The sequence below is a fragment of the Megalops cyprinoides genome, chromosome 13 (genome assembly GCF_013368585.1).
Source record: "Megalops cyprinoides isolate fMegCyp1 chromosome 13, fMegCyp1.pri, whole genome shotgun sequence".
NCBI lineage: Eukaryota > Metazoa > Chordata > Actinopteri > Elopiformes > Megalopidae > Megalops > Megalops cyprinoides.
Genome location: NC_050595.1, coordinates 9,795,455 through 9,813,838, shown reverse-complemented (window position 1 = coordinate 9,813,838; position 18,384 = coordinate 9,795,455). Strand labels below are relative to the sequence as shown.

At 45.0% G+C, this 18,384-nt stretch overlaps 1 protein-coding gene across 2 annotated transcripts; it reads left to right on the top strand.

Annotated features, from left to right (window-relative positions):
• The first annotated feature begins 901 nt into the window (after positions 1 to 901).
• kiaa0513 (KIAA0513 ortholog) lies at positions 902 to 17,891 on the top strand. Of its 2 annotated transcripts, XM_036544259.1 has the most exons (13): positions 902 to 976; positions 7,244 to 7,698; positions 7,813 to 7,912; positions 8,231 to 8,304; positions 8,597 to 8,667; positions 9,001 to 9,205; positions 9,470 to 9,510; positions 9,785 to 9,860; positions 9,995 to 10,072; positions 10,575 to 10,604; positions 13,615 to 13,695; positions 14,939 to 15,033; positions 15,478 to 17,891. In XM_036544259.1, the coding sequence occupies exons 2-13, from the start codon at positions 7,325 to 7,327 to the stop codon at positions 15,525 to 15,527; spliced, it is 1,275 nt and encodes a 424-aa protein (XP_036400152.1). In that variant the 5' UTR covers positions 902 to 976; positions 7,244 to 7,324; the 3' UTR covers positions 15,528 to 17,891. The 2 variants fall into 2 exon arrangements, with proteins under 2 accessions (XP_036400152.1, XP_036400151.1); XM_036544258.1 differs by lacking the exon at positions 10,575 to 10,604.
• The last annotated feature ends 493 nt before the right edge of the window (positions 17,892 to 18,384 follow it).

Here is an 18,384-nt window from a genome sequence, read left to right as displayed (position 1 = left end):
CTTCATATTATACAGTATGTGGATTAATGAAGTGATAAAACAGCAACAATAATTAATGTATAAATTACTTTTACAAACCCGAATGTGATATGGTACCTAAACATGTGATATGACATAGTTCAGTGCACATTATAGTAAGAGTATGACGATACACAACTAACAGCAAGATATGAGTACTTCATAAATCATAGTAATGCGAAAAATATTATTTACTTTATGTGTTATATATGACCTGAGTCAGATATGACCAAAATGGCTCAAAAACAGACCAATTAAAGCGGATATTTGCGTTGTTTCCATCCTTATGTTTTTAATCTATACTTTTATCTATACTAAGGGGACGCTTTTTCAGCCCCTCCCAAAGATTCAGATACAATCTTAAATAAACCTCTTTGTTGTTACACAAGTATTACCGCAATGCATTCGTGAACTTCTGTAGGATGTTGGAGTAGATGAATTTTCAAAACAATGAATTGGCTTGTCGCATCAAAAAGTGCGCAATTATAAAACTCATGAACCGCAAAGTATAGGAACTGTGTGTAAATGCTATGGAAAAAGAACATCCCCATGGGCAGCGCTGCGGTGTTTGTTACAGTAAGAGGTGAAAACATTTTTTCGCGGAGAGAAAAGCAATTGTTCAATCAAGTAAAGTGCCACTTATTTGCAACGTCACGTGCTGGGGTTTGTCATTATGAAATGCGTTCGTCTGGGTCAGATCTGCATTGCTTATGCGCAGGTCTGTAGATTTGTATATTATGTGTCCTGCCTTACTACTGGAGTGAGTGTATACTTTATACTAACACATGATATACATATCAAAGGACCTGCGCAGAACGGACGCAGATCCGCGAACTATGCAATCGCAGGGTTCTTGGAACATAACTGCGAGCGTACGTGCGCATGCGTGGCCAATCGTGCTGCAGTAAGCCCAGTGAATGGAAACAGACTCACTTCGATTCCTGTTGGGAGATTTCGAGTAAGTAATAGTTCGGAAAACAATTGTGTTGTTTCATTGTACACGGTTTGTGCGATCGTACGAAGCTGCTTCCGTCGCTTTCTTACGCAGGTTTGTTCATTTTCTGTTTCGTACATCTACTTAAATTTAGCTTGCTCCTGCTGCCGTTCTGCCAGCTGGAATGATGACCTAACGTTAGCTATAGGCAGGCAGTGGCGTCGCAAATTTCTTTAGGTACACATCGTCTCGTCAGTATACTTTAGAAAGCTACAAAATATTTTTTAAATATCAAATTCCGCCTAAATGCACGCATCGACGCAATTGTTTTAGAGGTTTCGTTTGAATCGTTTCGTGCTGATGCCATTTGTCAGCAGCCATCCTCGCTTGAATCGCCTGCGTATTTGTTTTGAACACGCAGCCTTTTTTAAGCTGCCACGCCTCCTATACCATTATAAATAACAAGTTGCGAGCGTGTTTGGTGTTGTTTAATCTTCTTGTTTGTTTGTTTGTTTATTGTATGAGCCGTGTAGAGAAGCGCAGGTCAACTTGTTAAATACCTTGCTGCCAGCTGACTTTTCGCACCTGATCTTGACCGAAAGGCATAGCGCGCCGTCGAACCAGCTGTCCAGTCTGACGCGTTTGTGTCATCCCCCGCACCGTGCACTCGCCCGCTCGGAGGTCTCTGCCGTGCCCGACCCTGCACGGGCAGCAGCGACACCGAGGAGTCTTCGTCTGTACTGGGTACAGTACAGTGGTATTGATTGCAGAACAAAAAGGAGGGCGTGGATAAATAACAATTGCAATAGTAATTATCATAAGCTTCCCTTCACCGCTTTATTTTTGGGTAATCTGGGTTCAGGTGATTTGGAGATCACCGATTAGTAAAATTCTGTTGGAGCAAGACCGGTGCCTGCTGTCGAGGTAAATTTTAAAACTTGTTTTGAACGAGACCGCGGAGTAATTGCAGTTATATGAGTAGTGCAAATTGCAAGTCACCATCTGAAGCAAGCCACCCTGCCATGAAAGGGTGTGACTGTGTTGAAGTCGAGTTGTTCTGAGATAAATCAGAGACAGATTGTGAGATAGCTCAGTTACGCACACTGGCTTGGTGTGGTATTATAGGTCACCTGTGTTTCCAGTCATGGTTGGAAGTAGGACGCTGTCACCCCAGAATCCAGTTCTCATGGTCCTGAAATGACACTCTAGTTAAGAGGGAGAGTGATGTCCCTGCAGAAGCTGTATCATTACTGCATGGTGCGTCAGTGCCGTAACAGTCATTACTGCAGTCAGAAGGTTAGTTGTATGACTCACCATGCTGTTTTTTCCTGTGGGCTTGCTTTTGGAGGCATGCCCAGTTTTTTTTTTTTTTTTTTTTTTTTAATCGGGAGTCTCTGCTTGGAGTTTACTTCCTCCAGAATGTTATTTGGTCATTTTTCTTTCGGCCAGATCGGCCTTGTCCCTGTCCCGCATACACGCAGAGGCCAGCGGGATCATCTCACAGGCTTATCTTGGGAGTCCGGCCGCTGTGGCAGCGACCACTTCGGTGACAGCATGTGACACGCAGAAGAGGGGGGGAGGAGCAGGCCCACGCTGAGCCCTGCGGAGCGATTGCTGCACTCTTCGGTGCTGTGTGAAGGAAAATTTGATTGACTGACAGGTGCAATGCACAGTAACTGTGAAGCGGGGCGGGGGGGTATTTTTATACAGGGGTGCAAAGAATGGACGAGGAGCTCCCTGCTTCTTCTGTGAAGTGTGTCATTTGTCTGGTGGGGGGTAGAGCGCCAAATAAGATTTCCATCGGAGGGGGGAGGTGGAAAGGGGGGCAAATTACATAACACTACAGTCATGTGTCACACTCGAGCGAGCATCATGGAGGACTGCTTTTAATCCTGAAAAGAGATTCTATTTTAGGAAGCAGAACCGAAGTAAATATTCGCTCACAGGATGGTTGGTCTGACATGCTGAGGGGTCTCCGTGATTTCATCTGTGCACTGCTTTGGTCTTAATCAGCAGGGATTGTTATCACCACTTCTATTAATATCACCGACGGTAACAGTTTGTCATCATCACAAAGCATTTCTGCCAACATTTCCGTCATATGCAGACAAGAACATTTCAGACTTACAGGATATGCGCTCTGCGTAGTCTGGTGAAAAATCTTCAGTATTACTCCTTTTTGCCATTTGGATCTGACTTCGGAAGAGACTGAAATGCTGAAGAAACAATGCTTAATGCGCTGTGATTCTGGAAACCTTGTGGAAAAAATGTCGCTGGTTTCTCAGTTTTCTATTGTGCATAGTCCTGTGTCAGTGTGTGATTCACAGTGACGGGAAGAAGGAATTGCTAGCATTTAGGATTGTTGATAATTTGATGAGCAGGGCTTCAGTTTCTTGTCACTGTTCACTGTAGGAGGCTGGCTGGACTGGCATCATGGACAAACATTAAGATTTGATTACCTGACAATTGTAGACACTAGGTGTCTGGACTGTCTGTCCACAGCCTGCATGTCCACAGGGCATGTTGGTCTGACGTTCGGACATGTTTTTTAGGGACACTACGCACTACACTGCCCTGGTTCATTTGCACCTCTAGCCCAACCCACTTGGCCCTCATTGGTCATGTTTTACTGCTTCTCTCGTCCTGTCCAGTGCTGCATCCCTTGTTGTTGAAAAGAACATGCAAAGAACACCACCAGGAAGTTGCATTTAAAGAGACGGAGAAAATTCCTAACAAATCACTGATCACGCTTGAAACGTGTAGTACAGTGTTGGGGGTCTTTAACAGTTGATTTGAAAAATGTGTTTAAAATCTGAAAAATGTTGCTACAGCCCTTATTAGAAGTTAAAATTACAGTGTTGGTGGTGTTAGAATATATTGTAGACAATTAAATGCAATATCCATCGATTGCACTATCCTTTTCCACCCCAGAATCTAAGATCTGGGGTGTCCGGTGGTGGGTTGGTAAAACAGAATGGTGCACCAAAATATCTCTGATGGACACAAGGCCCACTCTGGTTATCACTGGATATCATCCTGGTGCAGTGCATTCTGGGACTGTGCTCTCTTGTGAGGGTTTGACTGGCTTTCCACACAAATATAGTCCTGTTCATCCAGTCTCTCTGCTGAAGTAGTAGTGTAAGGACCCAGTGATTTTTATTTTTGTCCATCAGCAAAGATACTGGGATAACAAGATATTGATCTCCCTTGTTTTTCAGCAGGACCCGTGACAGCTTTCAGAGATTGGTGTCCGGCAAAGTGCTTTCCGGAATGACAGCTTTGTCTAAGATACTGCTTGCCTGCAGTATCCAGTCGCTCTCCTCTCTGAGAGTGCCTGCGCTGGCCCCAGGCGTGTGATTCAGAAAGCGGGGGTGGACTGGGGAGGGGGGTGTTGCATTTGGGTAGTTCTCCTGCTCAGGGAGGCGGAAATTCTGTGGCTCATGCACTCTGATGTGAACACCGGAGAACGTGGAGATTTACAGAGGGCATCTGAAGGTCTCCCCGGGAGGGGGGTAGCGCATCGGGTGAGGCTGGGATTCCGCAGTGAAGGCAGCGGCGTGAGCGTGTGGTTTTTTTTTGTGAAGCTCAATTTGCAATATGGAAATAACTGTGCGAGTACAACCTGGCGTTCTGCCGGTCTAGTGAGACTCCTCGGGCTAGAGGGGGACGTCATGATGTCACCGCTGATCTCATCGCTCATTAATATATCATCTTTTTTTGGTATTTTTTGGTATACTTTGTTTTTTTCCCCCCTTTTCCCACCCAGCTGGGAATTGGCTGTTGTAGTACACAAGACTCAGCTTGTCAAACATCCTTTGTGCTCACGCAGGAGTGCTGAAGCAAGATAAAGGCAGTCCTCTCATGCACTCACACACAGCCAATGACTGTTACATTGCACAGTGAAGTGCAGTGAAGGGAACACCGATTGGAGGATAGGCCCGTGTCAGCTGACGGGATCTCAGTGATTTGGCAGTGCCAGCAATTTCTGCCACTACTGGCTCACGGGTGTTGGCGGGAAATAACACAACTCGGTCTCCAACAGGGGTCTGAGCTGTAGGACACAGCAGGTGGAATAAGCACTTTAACTAGCCGAGGCTCTTCGGAGCCCATATATGTGTTTTTTTTTTTTTTTTTGTAGGACTTACCTGGATGTCCAATGTGCTGATTAAAAAAAAACGGAATGCAGTTGCAGTTATATTTTTCAGTGCTTGGGAATCCTCAGAGTTCCCTCAGTATTTCTGTCTCCCTTCGGTCTGTGTGTCTGTTCACACACAGCCTCAATGCTGTGTTATATAACTGGCCTTTCATTACCGATTCCATCACCAGAAGTTCATCCACCGCCTTTCATCTGGAAGATAAGGAAACATGCACTTCCACCGTGTGTCCAGAGCGTCTTTGAGATCGCATTGCGAATCTCAGTTGTTGCAGCAAAGTGCACCTTTTTACTGGTGGAGTCTGATTCTTTTGGTGACTCATTCCATGCCAGATGGTCAAAGAGGTTTCGACACCAACCAGAGCCTCTCGGTATCAGATAGTATTAAATGATGAAAGAGGCATCCCCCATTATTGTGAAAATGTTGAATGGTTATGCGGATAAATATAAGTTAGTTTTGATTCAGTCAGCCATCTATGTTTTCTGTAAAAATCATTTCAAAACTGTGGATCAGATTTGGACTTGCAGTGGTTCTAAAAGTATTTAAGGGCCCAAGGAATCCAAGTCAACAGCCAAAACCTTTAATGCACATTTAGAGCCAAAAGCCTCTAAACTAATTTTTAAGCCTCTAAACCACATAATTTTAACATGTAATTGAACAGCATTTAATTTAATTTTTCTGTGTCTGACAAGTAGTACTGAGCTGTACTGCTCAAATATAACTCTAAAGACACGCTTGATGGTTTGCATCTAAAATTGTGAGTCATTTTTTAGTGTCAAGAGATTGCATTCACTAAATCCATTATCTTTCAGATAACCACCCCCAGGCATCGCCATCTAGTGGACAAATGTGGTTACAATATAAGTGGATGTTTTCAAAGAATGAGACCACAAAATCTATTAAATATAATTTACAAGAACATCATAAACAAAAATAACCAACGATGACCAACGATGACCAAATGAAATTACTTTGAGATATGCAACCAATCAAAATTCTCACAAAGGGATGGGGGACACCTTTTTCATCAGGTTGCACCCTCTAATATAGTGGCAGCAAGTTCTGAGATGGTGGGTGTTGGGCCCGAGTTTTCTGAGATGGATTGACCCTGGTGGATTTACAGAGTGAGTAGATCAGGAGTCATCCATTCAAACCATGCACTGAACCAAAGCATTGTGGGATGCCAGGGATTTAATCTTGGTGCTTAACATCTCTGGCATAGGTCAGCAAGATAACCAAGCCTTGGAAAAAATTGTTGCTATTTTTGTACAGCTGAAATAGACACAGCTGGACATGATGAAATCTGTGAAGAAGTGCACACATGACTAGCCAGATTTTTGCAATATGTTTGTGTAAAACAAGAAATGTCGTTGCAACATGTCATTAGAACCAGCGTTTGCCAATCTTCGCTTGTAAAATTGTTGTGGTATTAGCTTTTGTGCATCTGTGTGCCTGTGTGTGTTTCATCTGTCCAGTACGTATTTCATCAGTACCAGTGTTTCGTGTTGTCTCTGTAAACGTTAAGAATATGTTTTTGTTCACCCTTGCCAGGGGTTTAAACCACAGTGCCATTTAATTATGAGCAGCAAATTCATGAAGTAATTCAAGATATGTGCATAGAAAGGCATCCCAAGGTTAGCTTCCCCTCTGCCCCTCTGCACAATACAAAAAGTCAGACCAAAAAGCATTCTGCTTGATAAGGTTGGTGCCATTACAAAGCTCTGGATGTCAGGTAATCATGTGGTTATTTAATTGCATGCAGTGTTTAGTTTGCTGTGGAATGAATCTCTAATATTGAAAGCCTCCAGAATTAGACAAGGCTGTTCAGATCCTTGCCGTACATGGAGGGAAGGTGTTTTTGAGATACTCAGGAATGAGGGGAGTTCCTCAAATGCTGTATTGCACCAATGACAGACTCAGTCCTCAAAGGGAGTTTCATCATTACACATTACTGTCATTGAGATGTGTAATAAGGGAAATAAATGTAAGAATGTAGATGTTTTTGTGGACCTCTGCAGCGTGGGAACAGAAATTGCAGCTGGAAAACAGAGGTGCTGCCTGGAGTGAATTTTCCTATAAGATTTGCAAATGGTGATGGAGACGATGCAACGGCGCCCCCTTGTGTTTCTGGATGCAGATGCGCTCTGGGCAGTGAACCGGGCTGTGCAGCAGTGGACAACTTGAGTGACAGCTCGTCCTTCCCGCTCCTGACGCCAGCATGGAGGTCGAGGCGGTTGCCGTGGGGAACCTGATTGACTTTGATGTGCCGCCATGCGCCGAGGAGACGGGCCCCCCGGCCGTAGCTCCCGGTGGGACGGACTTCCATACAGACTCCGCCCCCCTCCTCCCAGAGCCCATGGCCCCCACCCACAGCTTGGACAACCCCGGCGACGGGGGAGACCGGGGCAACGACAGCGAGGCCACGGAGTCCGCGGACAGCGACAACGAGGGAACCGAGTCGCCCTCCCATCCCAAGAGCTCCTCCCGCCGCTCCTCCTCCTCGTCCAATCACAGCGCGGAGGAGGGCGGGGCCGAAGTGGCGGAGTGTCGGGAATTCATGAAGGCCTATGTGGAGAAGGTGTTCCACGGCAGGTACGGCAGAGCTGAGGACAGCCAGGGCCGCTGGGGAGGGGTCCAATGGGTGTGTTGGGGTCAGGTCCCTGTCTTCCCTCCTCTCTGAGCATTTCCCCTTTCTCTTTCTCACAGGGAGGAGTTTGAACCAGAGGAGAAGGCTCGCTTTGGAGAGCTGTGCAGTGGAGAAAACGCAAAGGGCAGGGAGTGGTTCGCCAAGTACGTCAGCGCACAGGTATGCCCACACTCTGTGCTACTAGCAAGTACCTCTGTGCAGGGGTACTTCAGAGTAGGTGAACCAACACAAAAAAATCACAGTACAGGTACTTCAGAGCAGGTGAATTGGCACAAAGAATCACAGTACAGGTACTCCAGAGCAGGTGAATTGGCACAAAGAATCACAGTACAGGGCACCCCAGAGCAGGTGAACCAGCACAAAGAATCACAGTTCAAGTACAGACTAGATGGGTTCGAGCAAACGGAAGTGAGAGCACAGGTGCAATAACCAGGTAGGTTGGAGCTCAGGTAAATGACAATCTGTTGTTCTTTGCAGCGCTGCAACTCCAAGTGCGTTTCAGAGCAGACCTTCTACAGGCTGGTCCAGTCCTTTGCTGTTGTTCTCTTTGAGTAAGTTTCAAAATTGTATTCCTCTTTTTCCTTCTTCAGTGATTTAGGTTTATTTGAAGGCATCTGTTGGGGAGGAGTGTTAATTTGTACATATTGTGCCCGGCGTCTGATGTATTGCATGGCTGGAACTTACACAATGCTTGAATCTCCATTTCCCGCAGACTTGCACAATCTGTTGCTTGCAGGTTTTTTTGTGGGCTCTAGGCCAGGCCAGGGAATGCATGTCTCTCAGTGATGTGTGGAGCTCAGTCAGTATGGATGGTGGGTGATGTCAGCCCTGTGTTTTTTGTAGGTGTTACCAGATGGACGATTACAGTCCGGCCAAGAACCTCATGACCATGTGCTTCACCTACTACTACATAGGTAGGATCTGTTCCAGTACTGACTATGCAAGAACCGTTTCAGCCCAAACCAGCTGCACTGACTCATCCAGGCATGCAGGGCTTAGGACTGCTGTCATCATTACTATTGCATAATGAAGGCTTTTACTTGTGGGAGCTTGCAAGTCTGTAGTCAAGGTTGGTGTGTGTGCTTCTTATCTGTATGTGTCTGTGTGTGTGTGTGTGTGTGTGTGTGTGTGTGTGTGTGTGTGTGTGTGTGTGTGTGTGTGTGTGTGTGTGCGCGCGTGTGTGTGTGTGGTCCACATGCATGCGCCTGCATGGCCGCATGTTGATAAGCCCCTCCTCTGGACCTCAGGCAGGTCCCAGCTGTCACCCACAGAGCTGCTGGAGCGGCCCACAGGCGGCATCGACTCCTACCTGCGCAGCGCCAACACCTGGCTGTCGGGCAAGAAGGACATCGCCGAGCGCCTGCTGAAGAACACCTCCGCCAAGACCGACGTCAAAGGCTTCTTCGGGGGCCTGGAGAGCAAACTGAGGGGCCCTTCTGCGCGCAAGAGCGGGTGAGCGTCTCACTTCCTCTGCGCTTCCTGTTTCATACCACAGGGTGGAGGCAGGAGTACTTGCCCGACTGTATCTATCAGCAAGCACGCTTTCTTTAGATGCAGCTGTTGTCGCTGATGTTATATTTATTCTTTTGGAACAATAGTAGAGGCTTCTGCCAGGATGATGAAGCTGTTTGTTTATTTGTGTTTGTTCTCTGTTGAAGATAGAAGCTCATCTACCTTTGAGCATCTCTCACGGTCTCTTCTCTCTTTCCCGTTCAGAGATTCGGAGAACCCTGCCGAAGAAAAGCCCAAAACGCCTGGTACATGCCTGCATCTACAGTGTGTCTTGCTCCTCCTGTTAACTCTCATGCATCTGACCTTACCTGTTCGCTCACCTATTCCTGACTCCTGTGCCTGACTACCTGGGCCTGGCACTGTCTGGATACTCTGCCTGTACCTGTACCTGATTTTCTGTGTTTACTCACCCATACACGATCACTCACCTGTACTTAACCTGTACCAGTTCGGTCAACTGTACCTGACTGCATGTGTTTACTCACCTGTACCTAATTGCTTCTGCTTATTCACATGCAGTGTCCCCTGAGTGTCCTGAAGAAAATAAAGGAGAGAAGATCTACCTATACACACACCTGAAGCAGCAGCCTATCTGGTAGGAGACATTCTCTAGATAAAACTTCGGACAATAATATTAACAGATAAAGACATGGTGGCTGTATTTTACCTCTAAAGGGGACATGTTGATCCTCAGTAGTGTCTGATGTCTCTGTGATGTTTCTGTGACAGGCACACCCTGAGGTTTTGGAATGCAGCATTTTTTGACGCTGTCCACTGCGAGAGAAAAAAGAGGTCACCCACAACGAGGTGAGTGTTATGCCAGGTCAGACTCTGCTCTCATGTAGATGCCTATACCTTATGGTTATTGATACGTTACCTTCCCTTTGAGCACAACTCTTTTCATTTTAAAAAAAACACAAGCTTTTTCTGTGTTGTAATCAGAACAAGGAATGAATATTGTCTGTCTGTGAGTGGTAGAGAGCTGTGTTTGTGAATGTGTGTATGTTTGAATGTGTATGTGTTTGAGAGGGGATAGTGTGTGTGTGTGTGTGTGTGTGTGTGTGTGTGTGTGTGTGTGTGTGTGTGTGTGTGTGTGTGTGTGCGTGTGCGTGCGTGCGTGTGTGAGTGTGGGAGCGTGTGACACATGGAGATTAATAATATACAGGCTGTCTCAATGCAGTTTACATGCTCTATTGTTAAACTTCTGCTGCCATCAGCTTCTTTTCCTCGTTCCTGTTCTCCTGATCTCTTCCTCATACTTTGCATGCATCTTTAATCCTTTGTTTCCCTGTGCCCTGCTGCCTCGCAGGCCGACGGCCGAGGAAGAGAAAGATGAGAGGTCTGTCCTTCATTACGTTTGCTCCCCATGATCCCTGATAGAGGGAGGGAGAGAGAGGGGGTTGACAGTTATTTTGTTATGTAATCCATTTTTTGTGCAGTTCCTATCATTGTAAATGATCACTTGTAGCTGTGTATTTGTTCTCTTGTATTATTACTATTGTTCTTCGCCCTATTGCATCTGCAAGACAAATGTGTGTTTGTCATGGCAAAATGCTAATTAAAGAGGTAGTGAGAGAAAAGGAAGGGTGAAAGTGAGACTGAACGTTTGGTGGGGGGGGGGGGGATTTATGGGTTATGGAGGAGTATTTTTTAAATTATGTGTGTAGTGAGTGTACATTGTGTGTAGAGAAGACTGACAGCATGCAGACAGATGGGGAGCTGTTGATTGGGACGGAGCTGTCCTCTGAGCAGAACGGTTCCTTTTCAACATCTGCCTGTTTGTCAGTGTTAGAACAGTCTGCAGCCCTGGAAGCTTGTGCCACATGATGTTGAAATTGAATTTTTGCTCCATGCAGAGAACATTTGGTAGTTCTGCTGCTGCCGACTGAACAGCTGTAGCAGGACCTGGCTCTGCTAAAGCAGTCCTGTCAAACCTGGGCCTTTGCAGTGAACCTAAAAAAAGGTTTCCTTAAAAATACCTTAGTGATCAGACAAACTTGATCTTCCAGAAAAAAATAGTTTTGTCTTCCATAGATATTGGGAATAAAAGTCACTTGTACATCTCTCTATTACCTCATACAAATATGAAGTCGTTCTGGTCACAGTGGCATCCTTTGTAAGCATTGAAATATTTAGGAAAGTATGGGTCCAGTGAACTCAAACAGCAGTACTTACTGAATGAACTTATATCAGTGTGAAAGTCTCGCCTGTGAAAATAGCTAATTGTGGTTCGTTCATTTTGCAACACTTCTGCTGTTGAATACCACTGAATCATAGGCTTAGAAATATTCAGTAATTTCTAATTTTTTGTATGAATATAATTTAAAAATGGTCGGGTCAACTGAATGGCCATGAATGCATATATAATGTAATTCAGCCGAAGGAGGCTTGTAAGAAGGATCTGGCATGGAGGTTGGTTGTTTTTGACAGTCATCACTACAAGCATGACACGATCCAAACCAAGATTTGCTTGCATCAGTTCATTCAGAATAACAGTGGCTGTGGCATTGTTTGTTCATACCAGAATTGCACACAATCTCATGGTGGGTCTGTGGGTTGGTCCATGAGGCTGTTGGTGGATTCCTACCATTACAGAGTGTAAATGGCCAAGATACGCAACAGAAATTAAACCGAGCTGGATCACACACTGCAGGGAGAAAGTTGCATTGCCATTGGTGGTGTATGTAACGCAACTGTGGTTTTTGAACCCAGTCAAAATCGCCATAGGCATGAAAGGCATGTAGGAGTGGAGGGCGAAAGCTAGGAGGTTGCTCTGTGTCTGGGGAAGTCAGTGAGGAGTGGGGATATCAAGACTCTTCATAATCACTATGTTTGTGCATTAAATTGCTGTGCATAACACAGTGATCCAAGGTTGGCCAGGGGACTGGGAAACAATGAGACATCACAGGAAATAATGAAAGAATTAGGCAATTGTGCATTTATTCATCATAACCCTCCTTGCTCAGACAGAGTCATCTGGGGCCTTGAGCTGGTGTTCAGTGACCTGTGGTTAAACTCCTTATAGCTAAGCTGTTGTTTTAGCACAATTACAGTTGCTGAGTTACTGAAGCATTAAAACAGAAAGGACTGCCAGTTGCATGATGGGTATTCCCTCACTACGGCCCAGTGCATGATGGGTTTTCCCTTCTCACAGCCCAGTGCATGATGGTTATAGTCTATTGCATGGTGCTGGATATTAATCATTTATCAAAAGTCAAATGCCCCTTTTGGCATGTATATATTTGTGTTGTTATCACAAAGAGGCAAAAACACCAAGTCTGCTCCAGCACCTTCTTCTGCAACTGTGCATGCATGCATGCACATTTGTGTGCTTAGGTGTTGTACCCCTCAGGTCAGGCTCCTCTTTGGACCCATTTAACTAAGTATCCATGCCTACTGTTCAAATATTCTTTTTATGTTCTGGCTGGCACAGATGCGTCACAGCTTGGGGATTTTGCACTTGCATTCTGTCACCACCAGGTGGCAGTTTCGTACAGGAACAGCTGAAATGTGCGGGCTGCCCTGACCGGCTCTATACTTTGTTTCCATGAATATCCATTTAAAGAGATGGGTTTGTTTTTTGTGCCCTGAATGCACACTGTCTTCTGATTGGTGTAAACTCCTGATGAGGTCTAAATGTGACCCGTTCAGACCAATGGTAGATGCGTACATGTTGTTTGGGAAGAGCAACATGCTTGATCTAGATCAGAATTTCTGTCTGTAGTCTAAACCACACAAAGACATAAGACAAGTAGGATTTGCACATTAAACCTCAAAGAAGAAACGTCATTTATACTGAAATAAAAATGTGTCATTATAATGACTTTGGGTCCAAGGCTGGTCTTCCATCCGAAACCTTTTTGTTGTCCCTATACGTGTTTTGCCTTATGTGGTGAAAAAAAGTGTGTAATACATTTACATAAATGGCACTGTTCTGGTGGTTGTGAACAGTTGCTGATATTTGTTTTAATCCCCATAGACACTGCCATATTTCCAGTCTATGTATGGTATTTCACTCAGTTCCACAGCTGTTCTCTCTCTATCAGCTTTCTGTCTCTATAATAGTAAATGCTGTACTAGTGAATGTACATAACACAGTGTGTACATGCACAGTTTGTTCACTGTATTTGATGTGGGTGATGTGATCCTGCAGTCAAATCAGTGGAGATACCATCTGTGAATGTGTGACTCCGGACAGCTCATTGTTAAGGCTGTTGCTAAGGGAGATAGGACAGCGCTGTTCAGATGCGGTGCTCAGTAGAAACTGTGTGCGTGTAGTAGATCAGGGAGCCTTTGGCTGTCGTGATGGTGGCTGACCACTGACCTCTGGCTTCATTCATTTTTCCCAGGGAGAAATGGTGTCACATGACCCAGGAGGAAAAAGATGACAGTTCTAGATTCAATGAGAACATCACTTTTGGCCAGCTGGGGTGAGTAGGGGAAGCCAGGGTTTCAATTCTGTCTAGTATTAACATATCAAAACACAGATGAGCCAAAACATTATGACCACTCACAGGTGAACCGCATAACATTGATCTCCTAACAAGGGCACATGTCAAGGTCTGGGTAGATTAGATGGTAAGCGAACAACCAGTTCACATAGTCAGCGTGTTGGATGGAGGGGAAATGGGCAGGAGTAAAGACCTGAAAAACTTTGACAAGGGCCAAATTGTGATAGCCAGACGACTGGGTCAGAGCATGTGTGAAACGGCAAGGCTTGTGGGGTGCTCCCGGTCAGCAGCGGAAAGCAACACAATGGGCACGCGAATGTCGGAACTGGACCTTGAAGCAGTGGAAGAAGGTTGTCTGGTCCGATGAGTCCCTCTTTCTTTTAGATCACGTGGATGGCCGTGTACGTGTGCGCCGTTTACCTGGGGGGCTTATGGCACCAGGATGCATTGTGGGAAGACAACAAGCCGGTGGAGGGAGTGTGATTCTCTGGGCAATGTTCTGCTGGGAAACCCTGGGTGCGGCCACTCATGTGAACGTCAGTTTGACATGTGCCACCTACCTAAACATTGTTGCAGACCAGGTATTCCCTGATGGCAGTGGCCTCTTTCAGCAGGATATTGCGCCCTGCCACACTGCACACATTGTTCGGAAATGGTTTGAGGAACATGATGAAGTGTTCACGGTGTTGCCCTGGCCTCCAAATTCTCCAGATCTCAGTCTGATTGAGCATCTGTGGGATGTACTGGACTGACAAGTCCGATCCACAGCAGCTCCACCTCGCAACTTGCATGACTTGAAGGATCTCCTGCTAATGTTTTGGTGCCAGATACCACAGAACACCTTCAGGGGTCTTGTAGAGTCCATGCCTCGGCGCGTTGGCACTGTTTTGGCGGCACACGGAGGACCAAAAGCATATTAGGCAGGTGGTCATAATGTTTTGGCTCATTATTGTGTGTGTGTGTGTACAAATTTATGAATGTTAAAGATCTGTGTATGATTAGTCATGGTGGTCTTTAAAGGTAGTGTTTGTGTGAGAGAGGAAAATAATAGTTTGTTACATTGTGCATGGGCCTGTCTGTCTGTCTGGTGTGTGTGTGTGTGTCTGTGTACTAGTTATTTTAAGAAGAGTTGTCAGTATGTGTGTGCTGGTGTGGCTTTATAGGTTGCTATGGTAAAAAGAATATGTGTCGGTTACTCTTATGTGTGTATGTGTGTTTGCAGGACGTTCACACACAACATGCTGGCCTTTGGACTCAGCAAGAAGCTCTGCAATGATTTCCTGAAGAAGCAGGCAGTCATTGGAAATCTGAATGAAGGTAGCACACCCCTTCTCAATTATAGTCAGATGAAATGACTCCCTTGCATTTATGACCCATGAAATGGCTCATTTACGTTTATAATGGCTTGTTTTTTATGTTGGCTGTGCTAACCTGAATTACTTTAATCTCTTTTACTTTCCCTTCACTTGTTACCCTCATTATGGTTTGAACTTTATATACTTAATTACTGCATGAGAAATGATAAAGGGAGAAGGGAGGCAGGGATACTCATAAGCCTTGTCACTGGTAGATTTTTGATAATGCAGGAAATCAACATTAGGGGGTTACTTGACACCCTAAAATTAATTCTCTGGCATGCATTATTCATATCACTTTTTGATACCATTTACTGATTCTGTACAAGTATGTTAAAAGTATAGCTATGTTGAAAAGGTGTGTTAGATGTAGAGGTTTTTAACCCTTTCTGTTTCTCTTTCCCAGAACAATACAAGCTGCTCAGCGACCACATCGAGCAGATGGCTGCAGAGTGAGGCAGGCCCGGCCCTGCTTGACCTCCCGCAGCCTCCTGACCCGCGTATCCCGCCATGCTCCTCCTCCGCCCACCGTTTCTCTCGCACGTCCTCATCCCCCCAGCAGGCCTCTGTCACAGCCACGCACAGCTCCAGCTCCTGGGGGGGCCCACAGGATCTGCGTGTTTCAGTTCTGTTCCAGCTTTTATCTGTGCTCACGCTTTGGGTGTCGTCTGCCCTGGTGTCGTACATGTCAGTCCGCCGTTGAGTGAAACTGTAAAAGCCGCAGAACCCTGGTGCCCCAAGACTGGGGTTGTGCATCTCTGCTCTATCAGATACCCCCCAATGTCTTTGCACCTTCAAAATGTTACCCCCCCCCCCCCCCCCCCACCCCGACACATCCTTCTTTTGCCTCTGTAATTCCATCCATCACTACTATCTCACCAGTCCCTTGCTCTCTCACAAAGAAGCATCTGTGGGATTCCGGTAACAAATGCATTTTAAAAAAGAGGTTCCAACACAAGCAGCGTGTCCGTCCATTCCCAATAGGGACCTTTGTATTGGTAGAGGGAGGTCATTATCCTCCCGCGCTGTATTGTGCTCTGACAGGCATATTCGAGTCACTTTCAATTTTCACTGATATCAAATATTCTCACCTGTATGCTACCAGGGGATGTGTGAAAATCACTCCATTCTGCTCAAAAGTGCCTTTGAATTGTAAGAAGGTACTTCTACGTGGAGTATTTTAAATGCAAGTCTCAGTGTTAAGGATGGATCAGTTTTTCTATTCCTGTCTGGCAGGTGAAAACACATCTGAAACAGTGGAACAATGAGCCCTGTCTCTTGTGAAGGCAGGCAGTCCCCCTCCATTTGAATGACAGCTAATTCACTCCAGCGGTTAGATCTGGGTGAAGTGCAGGCACTCCAGCATAATTACCCTGGAAGGAAAGCCCCATGCCATCCCGTAGAGTAGTTTTTGTTGTGTATTGTGAAATGTGTATGTGTTTTTGTGTCTGTGGTAGATTTCCTCAGAGTAAAGTGTAATGCTGTGCAAATGGGGCATGATGCTTTGTAGAGCATGGATGTTGTACTTGCAGAAATCAGGCCACCAGGGGGCAGTCACGTCAGTTGCCCATTTCAGTGGGGTTGAACTTTCAAATTAGTCTGTAGCTTTCAATCTGATATCAAATTCATTTTGGCAACACTGTTTGCTTTCCTGTCCATGCAAACTGAAGGCACTTAGACTCTACATATGTATGTTATTTATGTTTTTGTGTGTGAATTTAAATATAATGAATATTTGCCCTGATGGCTTGCTCTGGCAATATTTTGGTGGGTAAAAGGGAACACCAGTTTGTTTACTGGTTAATTTATTATCAATAATGAATTGATTTGTACTAATCTGTTGTACCTGTTCATATATATATATATTTGTATATTATTTATGTGTGCAGGGTCTTGTTCTCGTTGCCTTTTGTTTTCATATCATATTTGTGCTGTGGAATGATTCTGTGACTGTTGATGAATCCTGGGTGTTGATTCTTGTTGTGTTGTGTTGATTTGTCCATTCAAGGTGCCATTTTGGATAGGACTCTGGTGAATCTGATGCACGTTTAATCATACATAACTTAGTTATTCTATCTCTATGGCGTGAACTCAGAATACAGGAAATATAAAACCATAGATGTATCAAATCAATAGGTATGACATTCTGTTCTCCTGACCGCTGTATTAGCAATAGATACTGCCGTGCTGCGGTAATAACCCAAAGTGCCCACAGTTTTCCTGTGTAAACCTTAGTGACGTGCTACAAGAGACTGTAGATGTGTATTATGTGTACAGTGTGTATTTTACAGTAGGTGTTACTCTTAATGTGTTGTAGTGCATAGATGTACACTGTAGCTGTAGCATTAAGCTGTGTGCTCTGTAGTTGTACTGTGTAGATGTGTACTGTGTTGTGTTAATGTGTTGTAGCTGTGGTGTGTTCCATTCCTCTGTACTTGGCCTCAGTATGTGGATCTCTTTCCCTGGGCAGTCCTCTCAACGTTGCCCCTTTGCCTTGTTGTCAAGGGAAGGCCCATTATGTTGTTTCCATCCCCTTGGCCTATCCCCTTGTTGTGTTTGTTTTCTATTGGAAAACCTGTCCTTTGTCTTGTCAAGCAAAGACCCGCCCCCTGGTCTTGTTGCAGTAGGACATCCCACCCTGCAGTGGGCAGTATTGTACTGTTTGGGTTGTAACACTGCAGAGGTAATTTGTCACTGCTCTTTCCTGCATCATGTGATAACTCGGAGTGCTGTAGTGACCTCTGCATGGAGGGTCAGCCAAGTTTAAAGCAAACCATGATCATAAAGATGTATTTTTGTGTGTCAGCATTAAAGCAAGTTTTAGAGACATTCACGTGTTGAAATAAAAATATTTTGTAACATGAGAAGGTCTTTTGAATAGTTATTCTGTGTTATACAAGACCAACTGTGCAAAAGTGTGTGCTCATTTTAGTTTGACTGTTATGTGGTGGTGATTTGTGTGTGTGTTTTTAAATGAGAGTGCTTTGTGAGAGTGTCTATGGCATAATTGTATGTGTGAGACACTGAGTGTGTATTGTGGGAGTGTGAAAAATATTGTGAGAGTGGTGTAACTATTAATGTGTGAGTGCTGGTGTGTTGAGTGTGTGTGTGTGTGTGTGTGTGTGTGTGCGTGCTCGCGCATTTTGAGTGTATTTTAGCATCTCTGTGTATTGTGTGAGAGTGTGTGCTATCTATGTGGTAGCATTATTGTGTGAGCCTGCATGTGTATTATGTGACAGTGTTATTATATGAGTGTGTGTGTTATGTGACAGTCTTATTGTGTGTGCATGTATGAGTCTGTCTGTTATGTGAC